Here is a 22998-nt window from a genome sequence, read left to right as displayed (position 1 = left end):
GCAATAAAATAAAATAGCAGTAAATAGCAGTAAAAAATATAAAATGCACAGTATATACAGTATATATACAGTACATTATATATCTATATATATTATATACAACAACAAAAAGTTGGAGGTATTTTTGTGTTTTTATTAGGCGAAGCAAAAACAACAGTTTTGAAAGCGAATTTCTCACACTGCAATATAAAATCAAGTTTGTTAGTAAAAAAAAAAAAAAAAAAAAACATAAATTGACATAATAATTATTTGCATTGCAAACAAATTTGTTCTTACAGTTTTGTTAGTTTTGGTCACAGAATTAAAACCTTTGCTTTCAAATCAGACTAAGAAATAATGGATAAATGGTTAGTTTGGTACATTTAATTGCTAAATATTTAATAGTAGGTAAAATAATAAAAATTGTAATAATAGATTACAGCTCAAATAGTTAGCTAAAAGTATTGGGGAAATATAATGGATTGTAGCTAAGGTTAATGCATATATTATTAAAATAGATCAAGGTTATAGATATTAATAGCTAAAATGATGAAGCTTAAATTGTTACATGTAGTAGATGAATTTAAAATCACTACAGTTAATTGACACAAAAGCATTAACAACATTAAAAAAAAAATTTTTTCCTTTTTAACACACGAGCTTTATTTTGAAGGCCAGTTTCCTGTGTCGTTCTGGTTTCCGGTGTGGAGCTTGATGCTTCTTGGCCCGCAGCTTCCTGCTACGTTTTTAGACAGATGTGCCAGCTAATACAGGAACTGGGACGTCACCAGTATGGAGCCATACTGGAAAGGTACTGGTTGCACCTCCGGCTGCTGCCTTCGGGTGTCGCTGTGCTAAAATGAAACGATGGCACATCAGCAGAGCAGACTACAAAATGTAAGTAGTCAGGAAATTAAAATTAAATACGTGGTTGGGCACTCCGTGAGCAAACATGTTATTTATCCTAATAAGAGTATGAGAGGGTTGAATTCCTTTTAGACAAACAATATTTTTAGAGGACTGCACAGGCCAACAAATTGTTCACATCAGTCACGGGTTTATTTACTGAAACCTGCAATTTACACGGGTCAAAATATAAATATTAATCTAACTCTTCTCCTGCCGGCGCACTCGGAGTTATATTGCTGAATATCAACAGTGAATAAAAACAAACGGGTACTCACTGTTGTATATGTCAGGGAGTCAGGGTTCTTTGGCAGGTTTTTAAACAACAGATTACTCTAGATGTTAAGGTCAAGAAAAAAAAAAGTGCATTCATTTTCTTTCCAGTTTGGATTTAAAACACAGCAGGCCGATATTGAGTCCAAATGACAGATAGGACAACTTCATACACGTCATGTACACGCATTAAAAACTTGTCTGCCAAAGGAGCTCTTCAGCGGGAGCATTTCATCTATGAGATAACACAGAGCTGAATAGGCTCGGGAGGTTGCCAGTAGAGCGAAGCAAGGGAGAGCGAGAGAGAGGGTGGGTGGGGAGGAGGAGGAGGAGGAGGAGGAGGGAGGAGGGAGTGGAGGGGAGGGAGAATGGGTGATGATAAAACTCCACTGCCAGCCCTCCTGTAAGCTCAGTCAGAGAGCAAAGGAGCAACAGAGGGGCAGGGAGTGCAACAGAGCAGGGCAAAACAAAAATATAGAAAAAAAATAGAAGAAGAAAAAAAAAGGGGGGAGCTACCAGGCACTAAATCTCTGCACATGGACTTGGACTTGTCGGGACAGTCGGCAGGCAGCAAACCTCACCGCTACCTGGAGAGCTCTTTGACTTTTCGGTGAGAGCAGCTGGAAGATAAAAGAAGAAAAGCTGGGCAGAGAGATCAACACTTTACGACCACGCATCCATCTCCTCTCTCTTCTCTGGCTTTTTAAATTTAAATTTAAATTTTTTTTTATTTTTTTTTGGGGGGGGGGTTCTCTCCTGCATCCCACCCCACCCCGACCCCCCCTTCCTGTGGGCGCAGGTTGTGCTGACAGGACAGGTCGATTTTTCTGTTTGTGTTTGTGTTTTTTTTTTTGGTGTTTTTTTTTGGAGGCGCTGCTGACCTGCAATCTTTTGATGAAAGCCCGGCTTCTGCAGCTTGTCCAGCTACCGCGCCGCTTCGCCGGAGCCGGGATCCGTCACCCGGTGTGAGAAACAGCAGGAGACAGCGAGGGGGTGGGGGGTGGGGGGGCGGGGGAGGAGGAGAGGAGAGGAGAGGATAGGAGAGGAGAGGAGAATATTGCCATCCATCTCTCTGTTGCCCCACCGCAGCCCACCCTCAGCTTTGGACGCCCCTCCTCTCTCACCTCTTCTTTTTTTTTTTTTTTTTTTTGCACCCCCCCCATCCCTCCCTCCCTCCCTCCCCCTCCACTCCCTCCCCTCCAACACCACCTCACCCCCCAACAGAGCAGAAAGCGTGAAAAATCTCACTAATGGGTTTATTTGCTGTCAGATCTGCGCCGATCTGTCATTCCCTTGGACCATTCTGCTTGACACATTTCATAGTTGAGTAAGCCTCCTGGCTTTCTGGCTCCACTTCCCCAGCGCTGCTGCAACGTTGTGCTGGCTGAGAGCTCATCAAGAGAGTGAGCGGCGGCGGCGGAGGCGGCGGCGGCGGCGGCAGCGGCGGCGGCGGCAGCGGCGGCAGCAGTCAGTCTGACAGTCTCTTGGACGGGGAGTCCCTGAAAGCTGCATTCCTCCAGTTTCCCCTCTCCCCCTCTCCCTCCCCCCCCCTTATCCCCCTCTCCCCCCCACCCCACACACCAGTCGGGACTCTTGTGTTTTGTTGAGGCATCCTCAGCTTCCGCGTGACCACGCGACCCGAGAAAGGCTTCGGGGTCGTTTCTGCAGGGATTTCTGGTACTGATTGAAAAAAAAAAAAAAAAAAAAAAAAAAAAAGGGAGCGAGGTGAAGATGTGGTGCGGGGCTGGGCCTCTGGCCGTGGTGGCCGCCGTGTTTTGGACTCAGTGCGTCCTCCTGGACAGGGTGGACGCCAAGAAGGAGAGAAAGAGGCCGAAGGAGGCCACTCCGCAACACACGGAGACGTACAACGCAACTCTGTCCAACAGCGAGGAGGTCGGGGGAAGCATCAAGGTAGTGGGTTCAAAACCCTTTTTTTTTTTGTTGTTGTTGTTGTTGAATATTTGAACCTTGTTAAACATTCATGAGCATCAGATTAAAAGTTTGAGATCAACCTTCAGATATGTGCAGATTTTCTTGTCGGCACAGGCGAAAAGGGGAAATAAAGCGTGGCAAAAAAGGCAAAAAAAAGCCGGGACGGGACAGGTGTGCCCTTCCAAGGTCAGGTCTCAGACAGTGTGACGGACTCAGATGTGTGAAACTCTGAATGGATGACTTCCGGAGGAATGCCGGGAATGTGGACATCTGAAGGCTGATCAATGCATCAATTAGTGCGCACCGCGGGTGTCCGCCACCAATTTTCCAGCCGTAGGTGAACAAAATCGGGACGGAGCTAAAGAGCCGGCTCAGATATTTATGAACAACTCAAGTTATAAACAGAATAATTCAAAGAACATTCAGAGTCTCTCTATTTCCTAGATTGTGGAAAAAAAAGAAAAGAAAAAGAAGTAGTCGTGTGTAACCGAAGAACCTTGTTTTCATTAGAAACGAACTCCTTTTGCAAAACAACATTACTGCGGGTGCGCTTCCATTTTCAGGAGCAACAGTTGGGCCCTTGACTCTGTTATTTATTGGTTTGCTGCTGGTGTTGCATATTTGCGATGGTTTCCAACAGGGTATTTGTTTTGCTTTCGGCCCACCCATTATGTTGGCATTCTCATGTAACCCTCCCGTGCCCTATATACCAGTTCTCACTCCTGCTCTCCGAACCGGGCCGTCTCGCGGTAACCGGTGAAAGAAAAAAAAACAAAAAAACCCTCCTTTTGTGTCTTTTTAAGAAACACTTTGTAGGTGGGTTGCGGCCCGCGGCTGTGTTTGTTTGACTTGGTTCGGCCTGTAAAAGCAGCGGCTATGAAGGGATGACCTTGTGTCAACCCTGAAGCTCCGCTGCAGATTCCCCCCCACCCCCACCCCCACCCCGCCGCCCCCGCTGGGATCTCGCTCGCCGGGTCTCGTCCCGCGGGGGAGCGGGGTGTCTTCGCAAACACTGCACCACCACCACCACCACCACCCCAGCCCCATCCCCTCCCGCGCGGATGCCTTCGCATGCCGTGATGTAACTCCTGGGAAAAGCGAGGTGGGCAGATATTTAAAGACCTGCGGCGATGTCGTTCCCAGCCCATTGATTCTGTCATTCACGAGGCCGAGGCGCTGACTCCGCCGTGTCTGGGACATCCGATAGGGGCGGTGTGGCCCTGAAAAACTGGGGCAGCATGCCGCGTAAGCCCCTCACAAAGCCCCATAGAAAGGGTCCTGAAAGGGAACACCTCGGTGAGGATTAGCCCCCCCCCTCCGCCGCCGCCACCACCACCACCACCACCATCTCCCACCCCACCCCGCCCCACCGCACCGCGCCTCCCTCTCTGACATTCTTTTCATCTCATCTCCCACAATCAGACAGTAATGACATAATCACTCTTAAGACGCGGGGTTGTGCCAGATAGCGTCTCTGCCAAACATTGTCACCTCCGATGGAACCTGAGATTTAAGCTCGACATCTGTGGAAGTGGTCGTATTCAAGGGCCGCGTTTGTTGGTGCCACTCTATCTGGCTTTCTGTTCAAGGAAAAATAAAACAAAAAAAAAGAGAGAGAGAGAGAGAGAGAGAGAGAGAGACGGCATGCGCCACACACCGTGAAAAGCGGTAAACGTGCTTTTCTTGGGTAGTTTGTAAGTTTATCCTATTACACATCTGTTCGGTCCCGGAGAAAAACAACACGTCCATTGGAGCTGCCTTGGCAAGCAATTTGTATTCTCAAACAAGCCAAACATTTACACTCCACATTTACATTTTTTTTTTTTTTTCCCTTGTGCCCAGTGGAAACAGTTCTTATGATGGCATTCGCCTTTTCTATCTGACCAATCCCGTGTGTGGGCCTGCTGGCAGCGTGCGGTCCAACTCCGCATTCCTCTGGAGATTTTCCATTTGAAAGTGATCACAACAGTGAGGTGTGGAGTTGTGCCGCCAGTGGAATTCTTTTTTCTTTTTTTTTTTAATGAGATGATGAACATTTCCCCCCCCCCCCCCCCCCCCCCCCCCCCCCCCCCCCCCCCCCCCCCCCCCCCCCCCCCCCCCCCCCCCCCCCCCCCCCCCCCCCCCCCCCCCCCCCCCCCCCCCCCCCCCCCCCCCCCCCCCCCCCCCCCCCCCCCCCCCCCCCCCCCCCCCCCCCCCCCCCCCCCCCCCCCCCCCCCCCCCCCCCCCCCCCCCCCCCCCCCCCCCCCCCCCCCCCCCCCCCCCCCCCCCCCCCCCCCCCCCCCCCCCCCCCCCCCCCCCCCCCCCCCCCCCCCCCCCCCCCCCCCCCCCCCCCCCCCCCCCGGGGGGGGGGGGGGGGGGGGGGGGGGGGGGGGGGGGGGGGGGGGGGGGGGGGGGGGGGGGGGGGGGGCAACAACCGTGATCTCCGCGAACCGTCACGTCGGGTTTTTAAAAAAAAATTTTTTTTTAAGGTTGCCGTGTGTCAAAGGAGCTTTATTATTGCTCCCCACTCTAAAGACGAGTGGAATCTGTCAGTGTGGAGAGCAGTGAGTGATCTGTGATGGCTGTAATGGAGGGAGTCAAGTCAAACATCACGCCTGGCGTGTTGAGTAATGGCTGGGTCCAGCCCGAGGCGAGGGTTTTTGTTTCCTCTCTCTCATCCCCGGTGATGATTAATGCAGCGGCGTGTGGGACCTTTTTCTGGATCGACCCTCCGCGTAACCGACGAGGCCCGAGTCCCACAGGAAACGGGGGAGCGCTCACCTACCGGCAAACTACCTGCCGCCTGTGTGGCAACGATGGGGGAACTCTTCAAGGTTGCGCTTGTTTAACATCGTAAAAATCACCTCATTAAGTCGTCTCGAAAAGAGAGAGCGGCGAAGAAGACAAAAGTAATAAACAGTCTTTTGTCATTACGCCTGAAATTTGCTCGTAAAATAAACCACCACCGCGTCGTGTTTGAACTTCACACACTTTTTTGGAGCGGCTGTTTTATTTGGATTTTGTCTCATTTATAACAGCGTCAGATTGATGCCAGATTTATTTCAAATTTTTTTTTTTTTTTTAAATCTCTTAATCTCGACTGGTTGTTATCATTTCCATATCATTTTGCTGAAACCTTGATTTCAGCGCGTCTGCCGAACTTCACAATTAACTTGTCAACTGTGGCTTCAAGTAAAATCGACCGTAGTGTTGCAACTTTCTCTGCGTGCAGAAAGAAAATAACGTAATTGTTTAAAATCTCAGTAACTAACTTGTACATGATGAATAACCAAGGGATGGTTAGCTTAGCTCAGCATAACTTAACTAAGCGTGGCGAAACTGCGAGTCTGAGGTCACGATCATTGGTGATCATCGGGGTGGGGGGGGGGTAAACGTTCCAGTCTTTATGCTGAGAGTCTTGTTGCTACGAGGTTTCCAGACAAACAACAGGAAGTTGCTCGCCTAGAAATGTTCGGACACACAAAGCCGCCATAAAACTGCGACGCCTTCAGGCAGAAGCAGGCTAGCTTTTTCCCCTTGTTCGCAGTCTTTATGCTAAGCTAACTAGCCTCCGGCCGTGGCGCTACCTACGTCGCACTCGTTATCCAATTGGTCAGTGGCAAATTGGTTGCATAAGAGTGAGAAAATAAATACAGTATGTGCTTATGCAACATCGAATAGAACCACAAATTAATCATACAAAAGGAGGAGGAGCTAATGACTTCCTACGTTCATGCTCTGCCCACACACAAAAACCGTTTTGGCGAAACCCCCCCCCCCCCCTACCTGAGATGGACCCGGATCGCTGCTGCTTTTCAACAGCTCGTTTTACCCCACCACGGGGGAAGATGAGCACCCGCTCCAATTTCAAAGCTATAATTTGTACACAAAAACAGATGTGACGCGGCGATCAAAGTTTCTCTCGGCTTATATCGCCTTTTTTCCACGTCAAGTAGAAAGCCAACGATTGTCTCAGGCGATTCCTCCAGCGTAAACACAAATTTATCCCGACTTTCTCTCGCACGAAAGAAAACGGGCTTTTTTTTGTGTGTTGTGTGTGTGTGTGTTGGCAACAACAACAAAAAAAAAGCAACTTTCAAAAACTACAGCAACTTCAAATCGGGCCCGTGTTATGAGAAGCGTGTTCAGCTCTGTCATTATACAGTCACTACATTTCATTTACACTTCCAAATGTGTTCCTGCAGCATTTTGTCAAAGTAATAACAGCATCCCCAGAGTGTGATAGAGCAATTATGCTTTTTGCACACGGCGCTCGCCAATTGAGTAATAACACAGTGAGCGGAGAGCAGAGTCAACATCGCATGCCTAACTGTATTTAGCTCTTCGGCGATAAATCCTCAAAGCAATCCACGTCTGTGAGGTGCAGCGGTGGGGAACGGGGGGGGGGGGATGCGTGACGACTGGGATGCACGCAGGTTAGCAGGATCACCCCCCCTCCTCCCCCACACAGCGCAGGGTGGAGGGGGAGAGGGGGCGGGGGGGGATCCCTGCCTCCCCGGGCGGCATCGTCCCGTCCACCCATGCATGGATGACTGCACAAAGGGAGCAGTCCCGGGGATGTAAAAACACGAGATTATGAAGGGAAAAAAAAAAGAAGACTCTCCATCATCCCGTCCAACCCGCCTAAAAACCTGCAACGTTTTTTTTTTTTTTTTTATCAGTAGCGAAAAGAAAGAAAGAAAGAAGAAGAAAAAAAAAAAAAAGGTTTCATGTCGTCTCGTGCGTTACGAGCAGGTAGAAAAACAGATAACGGCCAAGTGAAAATAAAGATAAGTTCGACTGTACACATGGAAGAATTCAGGAGCCGGCTGCAGAGGAGTCGAGTTTCAGTATCTGGTTGCGGCCCCATAGACGTGTTTTAACAGTTGTGTTTGTGTTTTTGGTGGCACGCTGCCCCAGGGAAATATTTTCCCCATTTTATTGCTTCAAATAAATTCAACCTAATTTTCCCCCAAACTATATGACAAACACATTTAAAGCAGCGCCTGTGGAAGAGTTATTCCTGCAGGCCGCGGGTCCTTCTGTTTTTTTTTCTGGCTAATAAACTCTTATAGGCTTCTGTGAATGATCAACAATAATTCAAAACGATACCCTAATTGATCCAAAAAACTGCAAACTCCAAACTGCTGTCGGTTAATAAAACAATATTTTTTTTCTCTCTCTTTTATTGGAAGCCATGGCTACCCGGCACAATCATTATATTCACTCAAATAAAATGCATATTAAGTATAACCTTAAGGTACTTAGACTTCAGTATTTCCACTTAATGTTACTTAATTAGCTGTGCTACTTACACCAGAGTTACCTTTTAGGTAGGAGACTGACAAGCTGCTAATTGTTCCCGATATTTTTGGCCTTTGGCCCAAAAATTAACAAATAAATAAACGGTCTGGTTCAGTTTGTTTTTTGTCACATCTCCAACACAAACATTTAGTTTCAGATGATCTCATTTACTATCCGGCCCACAAAAGAGTGCAAATCTGTGTCACAGAACTTTTTATTTCTTCTCCTCCATTAATCACCTCATGACAGCTCATATTTCTGCCGTGACCCTTTGGATGGGCCCAACCCTTAGGTTGGGAACCACTATACAAAAGCTAAAAGTACATAAAACTAACATTTACAACGTGTACTCATAATACATCTGTAGTTTCCTCTTGTTTGTCAGTTAAATATAAGATTGAAGTCCAGTTAGCTTAGCTTAGCTTTCAGAAGCAGCTCTGTCCAAAGGCACATCATAAAACTTCAACTTGATGTTCGAACGTTGGGAGAAGTAGCCGTCATTTTTGGATGGATTATACAAATGAGATGTAAATTAGTACAAATTTGTGATGTTTAAGAGGTTCTGTTTGATGGATTTTGTTTCCACAAGACTGCTTCCAGGGTTTATGTTAATCAAAGCTGACCAGCTGTCGCGTCATATTCAATAAACTGACAAGAGAGACTGATATGAAATCTGTTTCTGCAAAAAAAAAAAAAAAAAAAATTTCAGAAAATGAAGAAAAATGTTGGATCCATAACTTTGACTTGTAATGAAGTATGCTAACTTGGCTATATTGGTGCTGGATCCACTTTTTGGGAAATATTTACATGTTTCCTCATATTTTGTTGGTTAAATATCAATATTGTGTTAGTTTAACACAAGACTGGGCACAGAAGGAACCAGCCAGCTCGACTCTGTTTGAGGGGAACTTCCTGAAGACTTGTCGCCAGACAAACAACAACAAAATTGACAGCCAAGAAATAATTTAGCACGTAAAACTGTATCATGTCGGGTTTTTTTCATGAATTTAAAATAATAACGACGTGTTAACCGGTCATCTTTAGGTGGTATTTTTTCGTTAACTTTGGACAGCACTTCTTGCACCCGAGGAACACAATGAATCCCATTCTTAAGATCTAAAGGCGCCGTAATGCGGCGTGATGTAGAGCGCCATTCAACGGCGGGAGGGTGTGGAGGGGTGTGGGGGATAAACGCTGTCTGGAAGATTTAACGTTTTCTCACCTTCAGACAGAATACCTGAACGCGTTCGAGCCGTCCCGCGCCGCGAAAGGCGTTCGCACCCGTCGCCCGCTGACAGACGAGGCCGCCTTCGAAGGCGCTCGCGCATCAGCGCTGATCAAAGCCGAGTGTCCCTTCATCAAAAACCCTCCCGACCGATACCTGGATCCGCTCCCCGCCTCACTTTGTTCACGGCTCGTACGTGCTGATGCGTAGCTATGCGAAGAGGAGGAGGAGGAGGAGGGAGGGAGCGGGGGGGGGGGGGGGGGGGGGAGGATCCACAGTTTACTTTACGCCGCAGTCGACAGCGGCGAGTGAGTAGATTGAACGCTTTCTGACAAGGTTTTTTTCTGCGTCGTCAAGCAATGTGGTTTTCACGTCCGCGTCGCGTGGAGCCTTTGAAGCTTCCCGCTCAAGACGGACGACCCACCTGCACACAATGAATCAGAACCAGTGTTTTTTTTTTTGGGGGGGGGGGGGGGGGGTTTGCTTTTTCGGCGTTGCGTGAGCCGTCCCAGCCGTCCGACAGCGCAGATAGACAAAAGAAGAAGAACGCGGTGCGGTTCGCGGAAAGACTCGAGCGTCCCTTAAGCTGATGATTCAATTATTTACACAGCGATCGGCTGCTATTCCTCAGCTCAGAAACGAAGGTAATAATTACCTCGGTCGTAGCCTTTCTTGCTTGAGCGCAGAAAAATCCTCGGGGGCAACGGTTTAATGGTTTAATTACAATGGCGTGTGTTAAAGAGGATAACAGGCTCAGAGTGTGGCTGATTTCCTGGCAATGATACGCTGTCTTTTTTTTTATTATTATTATTTTTACATGGGGAACGGATAAGATGTGTAATTATAAGTCACGTGCGCGCCAACTTCCACTGATTTGTATCTTTGACGGGAAAAAAAAAAGACACTTAAACGCAAGGAGATATGTTAAGCCTTTACGTTTTTTCTTTTTTTTGTATGTTCTCATTATCACTTATAGATGTCTTTTTTTTTTTTTTAATTTTAATTTACTCAGCTGTCTAAAAGTGTCTCGGCTTTTCAGGAAGCACGACCTTAACATCCACTCATCAACATGTTGATATATATTCAAGCTCGAAGAACTGCTACGTCTGGGGGGGGGGGTGGTGTGTGGGGGGGTTTCTACAGGTGAAAAAAACTCTAAAAGCTGCTCAGGAGTAAATTAACAATGAACAACTGGCTTTGGCTAACAATGAGGTGTTTAAAGCCTCTTTTCCGCCGCCGGTACCGGCTCGGTTGGACTCGACTCACTTTTGTTTGGTTTCCAATGGGGCAAAAAGCCGTAGGCGGTACCTGGTACTATTTCGGGCGTCACCTCCATCGAGGTTCCAAGCGAGCGGAGCCGGTACTAAAAAGTGAAAACGCCGCAGACCGCCGACGAGTCTGGGAAAATACTTCGTCCACTAACTTTGGGCTGTCGGGTTCAGACGGCGGAGCAGGTTGCCCGTTTGATCATACGGTTGGTGGACCTATTCCCGGGTAGTTCTACGCAGTGCCGCCATAGTTACGACACCGTCTGAAGGGTGCGCTATCTGCAAAATCGACCAAAAAAAAAGTACCCGGTACCAAAAGCAAGTAAATGAGCCGGTTCCAGCAGTGGAAAAGCAAAATTTCCGTGTCTCAAATTACAATTCAGACGATGACGTGAACCGTATGTACAGATCAGAAATATTAGCACTCTAATATGGCATTTAAACCCCGCTTCAGCTTCTGTATGGAAAAAAAAACAAAGGAGATGTAATATGTTAAACCTTAAGAGGTGCCGTCAGGCAGATTTTGTTACCTTTCTTGTGTTGTGTGTTTATGCACAGCTAACCAGTTGCTGACCGTAGCTTTCTATTCAGGCATGAAAGTGATATTTAAATTTCAGCACAAAAAGAAAAAAGAAAAGCAAATAAGCCTTGAATATTTTGTGGAACTTTTCCTTTAAGGGTTACAGAAGTGGTATGTCAGCGAATATAAAAACAAATTGACATGCGAAGGGAAAAAAAAAAAAAAAAAAAGCAGTTCATTCCGCAGGCCTGGCAGTCTTGTGGAAAACAGTATTGAGTAGCGTAAAAGTGTTCTTGACCAAATCAGTCCGTCTTTTATCTGCTTCCAAGCCGCGAAATCACAACAAAAACACAGAACAATCCGACGTGCAGCCAGAGCAGCGCCTGTTAAGTTGTTTATTTTGTCTGCTGTCAGAGAGAAGAGAAAGTCGGAGAGCTGCAAAAAAAAAAGAATCCCTGACGTTTTTTTTATTTTTTTTTTATTATTTTTTATTCCAGCATATTGAAAAAGACAAACAGGGAGTTACTTTGTTGCGGTGGAACAAGAGGCACGTCTTTAACAGTGAAGAAAGGGGCATGTTGGTTTAGCAGATAAGTGATCCGTGTCCCGCTGCCAAACCTAAACAAATTCCATTTCAGACAGCTCACCTCCATGACTCGTCCTTATCTCCTCTTCTATCTCAACTGAAGGCTCTTGACATTCGGGGTGGGTGGTGGGGGGGGAAAAGGGTTCGGGTAAGATCTGAGCTGGCTGTAAATTGGAATTCGTTCAGCCTCACATTTTTGACCAAAAAGATGAAAAACAAAACAAAAAACAAACACGGCAGTTTGCAGCACTACGCGTGAGACAGCGTTGCTTCCACGGGGCCGTCTTTGGGTTTCTTATCTCCCGAACAGATCCCAGGCACCGATGCAGCAATTTATTATAAAAGGGGTTATTTCAGAGCACACACCCACGGACACACAATCTCAAACATACCTCACCCTTGTGTACAAGGCCGCGTGTATACATTTATTATCTCGCCTATAAAAGTTTCCATCATCACGCGGCTCAAACGAGCAGCATTAATAAAAGAAAATAGGTCTTTGAGTGAGGGAGAAAGTGTTGGCCGCTGTGACATGTTGTTATAAACTACAGTAATTGAGGCCTGCGGTCCGCAGGATCGACATCACACATAAGACGGGCAGACTCATTTTTCACCAGGGTGCTCATGGAAATTTTCATGTGCAGCAAAAAAAAACAAAAAAACGCTTGACAAGGTTTGTTTACATTTGTCCGAGTCTGTCGGGCAAATAAGAACTGACGTGGCACCTGAGCGAATTATCTGGAATGAAAAAAAAATAAGCAGAGGGCGAAGCTTTTCGGGAGGACAACGGTGACTGATGGCGAAGTGAAAAAGCCTCGTAGTCGACTGGGCAGAAAAGAGGTTTCCCTGTTTGACCTTCTCTGGTGTCTGGCACCATTTAATTCTATCTTAGGGAAAGCTTTTCCAAAGATGGTTTGAAAGGAAGAAATAATGACTCATTGGATTTACTGTAGCTTCGTAGGTATCGCCCTACGGACAGAATTATCTAAATATAAAATGTGATTATTATTTTTTTTAAACAGCACTTATTAAACAGGCTTCGCAATGCGGCTGGACTTTGTTTTCTTGCTTATTTGTTCAGGTTGCCGTTACACTTCCATTTTCCCCAATATTCTCTATTTCGTATTTGTTAATACTCATATTGGCCAAACAATTTACGTGGTCTTCTTTTCTGCCGCAGATTTCTGATCACCAGAGGGTGGATCCACTGGGATCATGGATGGACTTTGTCAAAAGGCCCGTTGGAAACTTCCCGGGAAAGTGTCGCAAACGCAAACGACCCCTGGTAAACCCAGTAGTTACGCTCTGTGACATGCAATTGTTCAAAGACTTGTACTCATTTATCAGCACGAAGCCCCGTTATCTGTAACACACCCATCAGTCCACCAGGGGGATAGCGTGTCAGTGTCACGTTTCGCCTTGTCCAGGCGTGAAAAGCTGTCCCACGTATGCTCAGGTTTGAAAAAGAAGGTCATGTGACAAAAGTAGAAAGGGTGATAAAGTGCAAGTAAGGAGGTGGGACGGTTCAAACCATTGACTGTGTTTAGAAGTGGACGCAGAGAATGAGGCCGTTGCGGAAGTGCCTTAAACTGCAATACCACCAACGGCCACTAGAGGTCGGCCCCCCCCAAAAAAATCTCCGGCTCCACAGACTCCCAGCCAACGCATTGTTTTCATGAAAAGATTCCCATTTCGGGCGCGTGTCTGATTGACAGGCCTGCGGTGCAGTCAAGTTACGGCTTATCGGTGGGCGGGACGTAGTATCGTCGGCTTTCCAATCAGATCGAGTCGCATCCCAAACGAGCAAAGACGGCGCCGGGCAAAATCCGAGCTCGAGGCTTCTGTTCGTTACGGTTTGGTTCAAACTTTTACCCGGCAGACCCATGTTCAAATCCGTGAGAAAGCAAAAGTCAACATGGATTTTTTTTTTATAAAGTAATCTAAGTAAGATACGTAAATTGCTTATTTTAACCCACACCATGATCTTTTCCAAAACTTAACCAAGTAGTTTTTTCCAGGACCCAACCATGTGGTTTTTTTTGGCGCCTTAATCTAACGCACCTTACTTTTCACGCCAAGATAAAAAAAAAAAAAACGTGACACGGACACGGCGACCCCTAGTGGACGCTTTGGCATTACACTGGGTGACTGACAGTTAATGATTTTCAGATCAAGTTTGATCAATGACCATGTTTTGTGTGTCTGTCTTCCATTAGCCAGGCCCGCCCGGTCCTCCAGGTCCCCCCGGCCCCCAGGGACCTCCGGGTTCTCCCGGTGCCGAAGTGACCCAGGAAGTTCTTCTTCAGGAGTTCAAAGAGATGATTAAAGGTAGAAGCGCGTCGCTTTTCCAGCCCAAACACCTTCTAGCTCCTCTTCAGGCTCCAAAGTTGTTGTTTTTTTTAATTTGCAGAGAAGACGTTCAGTTCAACATTTGGATTATCACAGTATTGTCATTTTTTTTTTTTGAAAAGGTGATAATAGTTTAAAAAAAAAAAAAGTTGTTGATAGCTTGTCTGCATTTCCGTCAGAGGCGACAGAGAGGAGAGCAGCGGCGCTGGACAGACAAACCAGCCCCAGCCAGCTACCGACAGCCCTCCTCGCCCTGGAGGGAACGACCTCGTACCGCCGAATAGAAGAGGCTTTCCACTGCAAGCTCAAGGGACCTGTGGTGGTGGACAAGAAGACTCTGGTGGAGCTCCAGAACTTTCAGACAGTGAGTTTGTTTGAAAACCCCAGTAAATGTTTACGAGTTGGTTTCGGCTTCGCTCGTTTTTTGTGTGTGTTTTTTTTGTGGCTAATCCCTCCTATGCGTGGTTACACGCTTTGTCTCTCTGTCTTTACCGTGTTCCAAAGAGTGTGTGTTTGGTAATCGTTGCTCAGTTGGCATGTGGGAGAATTATGAGGGGATCATCCCCTCGCTGGTAACTGGCGCTGGCGAAGCACGCAGTGCCGCTCGGAGACTCAGACGGCCCCTTTGGTCAAAAAATATCGACTTTTTCAATTCTACACATCACTCTCTGGGCGGCATACAAAAGGCACTCTGTCTCTGACTTGGAATAAAGTGTGGAGAGGACAGAAATAGACACGGTTTGAAACAGCATGCTGTAGTGGAAGAACTATGCCTTGTTCGGACCGGGCTGACAAGGCCGGAGCAGGGAGGATTCGGCTTCGCAAACATGCTTACACGCACTGTGTTTGTGAAGACGTGTTACTACGGCTTTGGGAAAGTCGCATTTGAATGTTTTTTTTTTTTGCAGAGTCGGAAATAAAGAGGCGCACAATGAGGCAGGACACGAGGAGGTAGAGGATGCCCGGAGGCCTCGCGCAGGCGCAGTTTACACATCTGAACAGTAGAACCAGTAAAGGGCATCTCAAGCAAGAATTCTCCTCGAAAATTGGCTTTTCGATTATTAATGGACTCACCCGCAGCGCGGCGTCCAATCTCGCGTCGACTCGCAGTTTTACAAGCAGAGACAGCTTTTAGGTGCATTGCCGCCACCTTTTGACAAGAGTAACGCACTACAACCAGGCGCCGGCAAAAACAGGAAATAAGGAAGAACGATAATCGCATAAACTACTCTATTTAAAAAAATATATATTTTAACAGATATATTAGAATATTCAAAAATCATGTTCTCTCTCTAGTTAGAACCACTTCCGACCAGGTGGACCAGTACATTCACATGAGTTGCTGCAGTGGTTTGATTAAATCACTGTCTTGATCTTTGATGCCTTTTTTTTTTTATTTTAAATGCCGGCTCGACTGGGACTTGCTAAAACGCTGCGAAGCAAGACACTCCGAACGCCTACTTGTAGTTTAATTATGACGAGGGGACCGATGCACCGTTAACATAACATGTCCACACGTTAATTCATTTTTTTTAATGTGCTTTCAGCCGCCCGCTAAAGGCGCCTTCCTCAGAGGGTCGGGAATGGACCAGTCCACCGGGAGGTTCACCGCTCCCATCACCGGGATCTACCAGTTCTCTGCTAATGTCCACATTGGTAAATCGCAGTAACTTTCCTATATAAAGGCGTTGCATACACCAAAGCCTTTTAAAGCCCCTGCTCACTAACAAGTCCGCCCACGGAGGGGTTTACGCTCGTGCCGGGTAATTAGACGTCTTCTCGGGGGAGAGCCGGTGTTTTCATTCACGCCTCTTTCATCCTTCCGTTGGTTTTGTTGAAACGAACCCAGTTTTTAGTCTTTATCGGTCCGTAGAATTCAGTGACAATCAAGGAACAGTGTTTGATTCGTGCCAAATTGCGTGAATGACGAATTACAGATTCAAAAGTCGTAATCCTAAGGTTTCATGGTTGATTTGGCAACGGAGGTGGTTGCCGGGGGCAACGGTAAATACGGTTCAATACAGCAGATCATAGAAATCTGGGCGCAGCGGATTCGTTGAGCTGCTGCTTAGACGGAAATGCAACCGAAGAGCAACCGGAGTCGTTGTTTAGAGTGCAGCTAAAAAAACAAACTCCATTTATTGAATAAGGAAGGTGTTAATGTCGTAAACTGATGTGATCGGATCACTGTAACTCCTCCTACCTGAAATATTCAAAACCTGACCCTCTAATGGAGTTACCAAAAAATGACCGTGGTATTTTTATTGGATTAAAAATCGCTGTCATCTAAAATGCGGGTAATAAACACATTCAATTTCGAGGGATGGCTTCACAATAAAGTTTAGTCCTTTTAAAGTAAATTAGCCGCATCGGGGGAATGTTTGACTGGATTATATGTATTTAGTTTCTGGGTCTGAAAAGTGAAGCCGACTGCTGAAGTGCCTTAAAGTGCAATACTGCTAAGGGCCACTAGGGGCTGCTTAAAAAAAATATTTAAAAAAACTGCGGCTCCAACAGACTCCCATTCAAAATACAATCAACTTCTCTCATGAAATACAAAGTCATTACATTTTTTTACACAAGTAATTATGGTGTCGTTGGCTCAATTCACTGCTTCCGATCAGTTTCCTGGTGGTCCTTCTAAAAAGAATCCCATCATTGATTAGATATTAGGCCTTAAAGAGAGCTTATGTTTAGGGCCCTGACCGGTTTGATTGACAGGCATATACATATATATATATATATATATATATATATATATATATATATATATATATATATATATATATATATGTATAGTCTCTTCTGTTTCAATTCAAACAGAGAACGATATTTTGTCTGATCTGCTATACTTACGTGGTGGTTGAACATTTTTGCCTCCTTTCAGATCACAACGAGGTGAAGAGGAGCAAGAGTCAGCTGAAGGCCAGGGACAACGTCCGGGTGTTGATCTGCATCGAGTCGCTCTGCCACAGATACACGTACGTGTTTCATACACTCAACCTAAAGCCACGGCGAGCGTGAGGTTTTGCATTTGAATGAAACCTCCAACCGATCGCGTGTTCATATGATCGATCTCGAAAAGCTACGACCGCACTTCTGCATTCTCGGCGTCCTCGTTTCGACCAGCTCGTTTACTTTTCCCTCGTAACGGCGATATTTTATTGGCGCTTAATGCTGCCTTAACTTACAGCAGAATCTACGAGCCGTTAAAGGTGTCGTCTGTTTCACTCTTGTGCGGACCCGGCGTGGCATTTCCTGTATAAAAGCAGAGCCGGTCTTTTAAAAGGAAACGTCATCTCTCGTCCCCGTCGCCCGACTAATCTTTACAGACTCACCTTTGACCCTTCGGGGCCGCCTGTTACATACAAACAGCGCGGCGGTGAGGTGCCCTCGTTCGGGACGTGGGAGGCGGATGATGAAGAATATGACGCGGTGGGTCTAAAAAAAACAAAACAATTACAGACCCGGGTTCTTTCCCATATTTAAACATTTATATTTACACGGAGTCGGGGAAAACCACTGAAACGATTTGCTCCCTGAAGTCTCCCCCGGACTGCGCAGAGTTCCCCTCCAGTGCGGTGCAATGAGAGGAATGTATAAATCATATTTTTATGACGGGTTACTTAACCCAAAAAGAGCGGTGGGCTTTTTTTTTTGTTTTTTTGTTTTTTGTTTTGCTGTTTTTGAGCCGCAGCCTCGGCCGCTCTCGTCCTCCCACACGCAGAAATGCGGAGAATGCGAAGCGAGGGCTGCGACGGCAGTTGGACCGAAGACAAACACGATTGATTTGCCATAAAAATGTCGCATTTTCCACTTAACGGGAGCCAGCGCTCTCGCTGTGTGTGGCTGCAGCCCGCGGCGACGCCGCCACCAGCGAGCCTCCGCAGACTCTGAAAGGAAAACTACGACCTTCGGGACGTGCGCTCGTTTACCCTCTCGCCGAGAGTGTCGAACGAGGAGGTCGACGCCACTCGCCAAAAGACCTGGACGTGTTCCTGTTTGTTTGCCTCCGATAATTTAAGCTCGCGAGTGGGAACACGGCTCCGAGGAAAGTGCACGAGACGCGTAAGTCACCGCGACTCGGTTTCGTCTCGGACCCCTGCAACGCAGAAACGAACGTTGAAATAGGAAAGCTCTGGAATTTGGCCCGAAGCCGACGTCCAGGCCCGACGCGCGGCGGGACGTCCGCCCGGCGTCGGCTCTCGGTAGAACGGCAAAAGAAGCTGGTAAATGTGCAATAAATACCAGTTCGGTTTTTGTGGGAATTTGAACAAAAAGAAAACAATTACACGTTGATTACTGAGCTTCAGAGATGTTGGTAGTTTTTTTTTGTTGTTGTTTTTTGAAGCTGCCGGTGGTAGCCTCAAATTTACCACGCAGACACGACCGCGCCGTTGATCCCCCCTCTACCGTCTCCCCCTCAAAAAAAAAAAGAGAAACTCTGCACACTGTAACTTAAACCAGAGAAAATATTCATAGCAGAGACATTTCAAACCATTCTTGAAGTAATGAGTCAACAAGGAACATCTGGGGCGACGATTCATTCGACCGCATGAACTGAAACCGGCGTGAAACAATAACACGAACAAATCAATACGTTGCGAACCCTTCCAGGAAAAGTGTCAAAGAAAAATCCTCATTGATCTCTTCATCAAACTCTCGGCAAGAAAGCAAAACACACATATTTCCCAAATGTCTTCACGACCCTCTTTTGATATCCGGCGTTTTACGCTCGGTTGACTTTCGACGAGGTCTTCAAGAAGGCAACGTGGACACATTTGAAAAGACAAGTATTTAATCAGAGATGTGTGTGTGTGTGTGTGTGTGTGTGTGTGTGTGTGTGTTGTTGTTGTTTTGTTTTTTTTATATATATGATTGCAGTTCACTGGAGATGATCGTCGGATTGGAAAGCAACAGCAAGATATTCACCGTCAGCGTTCAGGGGCTGCTGGAGCTTCAGGTGAGCGGCGCGCTTCGGACGATTCCAGCGCAAAACACAAACGTACCAAAAAATACCAAACACACCTTCCAACACCGCCGACGTCGTGTGTTTCCTCTCTCCGCAGGCCGGGCAGTACACGTCCATATTCGTGGATAACGCGGCCGGCGCTTCCGTCACAATACAGAACGGCTCGGATTTCATGGGCATGCTGCTCGGTGTATAGCCTCAGACGTCCTACGACGGCCCTTTTTCTTTTGGTTTTTTTTTCCTCTTTGTTTCTTTCAACGGACGTCTTTTGAGCACCATCACACACACACACACACACACACACACACACACACACACACACACACACACACACACACACACACACACACACACAGAAACCACAGGGGCGGTTTGAAGGAAGGAAGGCTGACATTGACTTGGCTGCTTGTCGGATGGTGAACGGACAGCGTGAAGAACTTAAAGGACTGTTAAAGTTTGTTTTTTACAGCCTCCCCCCACCTCCCCCCCCCCCCACACACACACACGCCTCCCACCTCCCCCCTCCACCCGCCGTCCCCGATGCATGTTGCTTCACCAATAAAATAACCTGAAAATAAAACAGAGGATACGTTTGTTACAGTATATGGTTGTTGAAGACCTTTGCAGTAAACCGAGCATTTACAAAAAAAATTATTGTGTTTTTTTTTTAATGTTCTCTGTAGTTGTCGGAAGAGCAAGGGAGCTAGAAATAGTACATTTGTGAGTTTTAATGTATTTTGACGTGTCATTGTTTTCTATATCTGTTGTGTACACACTCATGAGCTACTATTTTTTTTTTTTTAATTAAAATTCACATTTATATATGTTATATGGTACATAGACTCTGTGAGTACACTGGACATTTGAAATATGCTCATTAGACCGGCATTTTTTTTTGCCATTTTAGCATCGGTCCAGACTGAAATATCTCTACAACTATTTAATGGATTGTCTTGAGATTCTGTTTAAACATTCACGTTCCCCTGAGACCGGAGTACTTCTGACTTTGGGAACTTTTTTTTCTCTACTGCCAACATGACATTTGTGGTTTTAAGTGAAATATCTCAACGACTATTAAACGGATTGCCATGAACTAGTCCACCAGAATAAAATGTAACGTTAAGCCCTTAGCTTTGCAGATAAACATTTTATTATGTCCAAATTCTTTGGTTTATGACCAAATACCTCAGCCGAACTTTGATTTTAGAGCTAAATTGGTTAATGCACGTTAATAGACTAAACTAATACTAGTGCACCGCAAACTTAAAACTTGCAGAGACTTTACCCAGGAGAAAGCAATCTCGGAACCAGTTAAACGGACTTCATGCTGCCGGCTAACTAGTACAAAGTGTATAAAGTCCATGCGCGAACAGAACAGGTCGTCGTCTCGAAGAATTTACAGCCAGTAGGTCGCCGTGTTCGTGACGTTTCTATCACGTCTCCGCCCGCTCAACTAAACCAGAGGGTTTCCGGGTCAGAGAGAACTCGTGAACCTGTTGAGTTGCCTCTCTGAGACTCAGTGTTTGGTTTGTCCCTTCTGGGCTACCGTAGAAACGTGGCGGGGCTCCGTGAAAGAGGACCCTCTCCTTATGTAGATATGAAGGAGGTAACGAAAACACAATAATTAGTTGTTTCAGACGATGACACGCCAATGAAAACACAATTATTAAGTTTGTACTCCATTTCTGCCAATAGATCCCCGTAAATCTGGTCCGACGTGTTATATAATCTCTCGAATGGCCGTCCAGGTTTTACAAGGTAACTTTTTGATCGGGGATCTTATGGACACATGAAATCGTCAGACAAAATCACCGTTCACCTCCTGCCTGAAAAAAAGAACAAAATTTGAACAAGAGCTAATATTTTTTATTGCGGTTCGGTTTGTGTTATCATTTATAAACTGTTTGTTTTTCCTGTATTTTATTCTTTTTCTTGACAGATAATGTTTGTAATTTATCGTAACTGATATAAAAGCAACATTGGAAAAGCATTGAAATTTGATATTTATGTTGTTGATGTAACCACAGTTTATGACAAAAATCGATCTGATTTAATGCTGATTTACACTTTTGTTGAATCCACAGATTAAAATGATATCTTTGCTATTTTTTATTACTTAATGCTGTAATATGAAATTAAAACTCTTGAAAAATGTTCACATTTGGTCTCTGCACACAATGATGATGATAGCTTTGTGTATTTATTTGACCACCTCATTATGACATCAAACTAATCAGGGGAGGTAAATGAACAAATTCTTACATTTTTACTGAATCTGAATTTGTTTTTCTTTCTGCGTATTTCATGGCTGCAGCATCGTCTGCAGAGCAGCAAAGCTTTCCGGGGCTTTTTCTGTGGCTCCATTTGAATTGTAAAAATGCCCAAAATACTTGAAATACCTTCGCTGGCAGGCAGCCAAGTAAACCCATGACTGCAGTACTTACCTGTGAAATATTGATTAGTTTGAAACGAGACGCTCTGCTCGTAATTCAGGATCGTGTTTCACGACAACTCAATCTAATGGCTGTTTTTGTCCGGGCTGCTTTTTTTTTTTTTTCAGTTTAATTAAAACTAAATAGCTGTTGTCCCTCACAAAACATCGCAATCCAGGTCTTTATTGCTGCCGTCGGGGGTTGATTATTAAACGAGCTTTCATATCAGTGGATTGTTTCTTGGGCGGTCTCACAAAAAGCACTAATAAGGGTCTCGGACTTAATGGGACGAATGCTTGTCCAGCCAGTAAAATGAGCTTGTTAGCATCGTTGCATGAATGCCTTATAATAGAGGCTTCTCATGGAAGCATTGCTGGGATGCCAAGTGTCACATACTGTACCCGAGGACCGACCGCAAGAACGTCGCACCCACGTGCTATTTCAGCCACCGACTGTAGTAGACACGTCTCAGACGGGAACGGGGCTGAAAAAGCACAACCTCAAAAAAACAAAAAAAAATTTGGAAAACAAACATTACATCTTTTATTTATAAATGAACTAACCAACATTTTCAGTCACCGCTAACATGTGGTCTTATTTCCCCCCGCAGTTTAATGTTCTAAGCAGTTCAAGAGAAACAAAATGAAAATAAAGTACGTTGAAAATAGCACAGCCAGAATTTATTAGAGTCTCTTAGCCGAGTGGGATTTACGCAAGAAAAATTCACTTTCTGGTTTTTTTTCTTTTTTTTCTTTTTACATAAACTGCAATCTTTCAACGTGTTTAACTGTGCAGGGATGACGGACGATATAATATTTGCTCTCTTCATTGCTCAAGACGCAGGAGAGTGCCACACACTTGTGAGTTTTGATTGTCTTGTTTTTTTTCTGTCTTTCTTTAAATGTGTTTAATGACAGCTATGCGAGCGTGCCGTAACGCATTCGCTGCCCTGCAGTGGAACACGGAGCCTGCCAAAGTGGTTGCGAAACCGCCCTGCGCCACGACTCTGACAGGAATTTCCCATCGCCCCATTATCAGCATCAGACAAGCTGAGTGATTGCAATTACATCTGCCCAAATGCTAAGAGCAACTGCTTTTTCTCTTTTTCTTTTTTTTTTTTTCCCCCCAGAGAAGTGAGGTATTATGAAAGGCCCCATTGTGAATCTCCGAGGTTCCTGTCTGCCCTGTAAACCAACATAGTTGGGCTGTGTAGCTTTAATGAGGCCTTAATTATGAGATTCCTCTACCTTAGCGACTGACTCATTGGGTGACG

General features: G+C 45.8%; 1 protein-coding gene across 2 annotated transcripts; it reads left to right on the top strand.

Moving 5' to 3' along the window:
- The first annotated feature begins 2589 nt into the window (after nucleotides 1-2589).
- Nucleotides 2590-19651, top strand: c1qtnf12 (C1q and TNF related 12). 2 transcript variants are annotated; one of them, XM_069710956.1, is made up of 8 exons: nucleotides 2590-3069; nucleotides 13153-13257; nucleotides 14189-14300; nucleotides 14501-14685; nucleotides 15869-15977; nucleotides 17209-17302; nucleotides 19206-19284; nucleotides 19391-19651. In XM_069710956.1, exons 1-8 carry the CDS (start codon nucleotides 2890-2892, stop codon nucleotides 19487-19489), a joined length of 963 nt encoding a protein of 320 aa, XP_069567057.1. In that variant the 5' UTR covers nucleotides 2590-2889; the 3' UTR covers nucleotides 19490-19651. The 2 variants fall into 2 exon arrangements, with proteins under 2 accessions (XP_069567057.1, XP_069567058.1); XM_069710957.1 differs by lacking the exon at nucleotides 13153-13257.
- Nucleotides 19652-22998: the final 3347 nt, after the last annotated feature.

This window comes from Brachyistius frenatus, unplaced genomic scaffold (genome assembly GCF_029030835.1).
Source record: "Brachyistius frenatus isolate BFR_SWC_R1_liver_20210118 unplaced genomic scaffold, ASM2903083v1 Contig_95, whole genome shotgun sequence".
Lineage (NCBI taxonomy): Eukaryota > Metazoa > Chordata > Actinopteri > Embiotocidae > Brachyistius > Brachyistius frenatus.
Note: the sequence above shows the minus strand (reverse complement) of the source record. Positions and strands in the feature narration are given on the sequence as shown.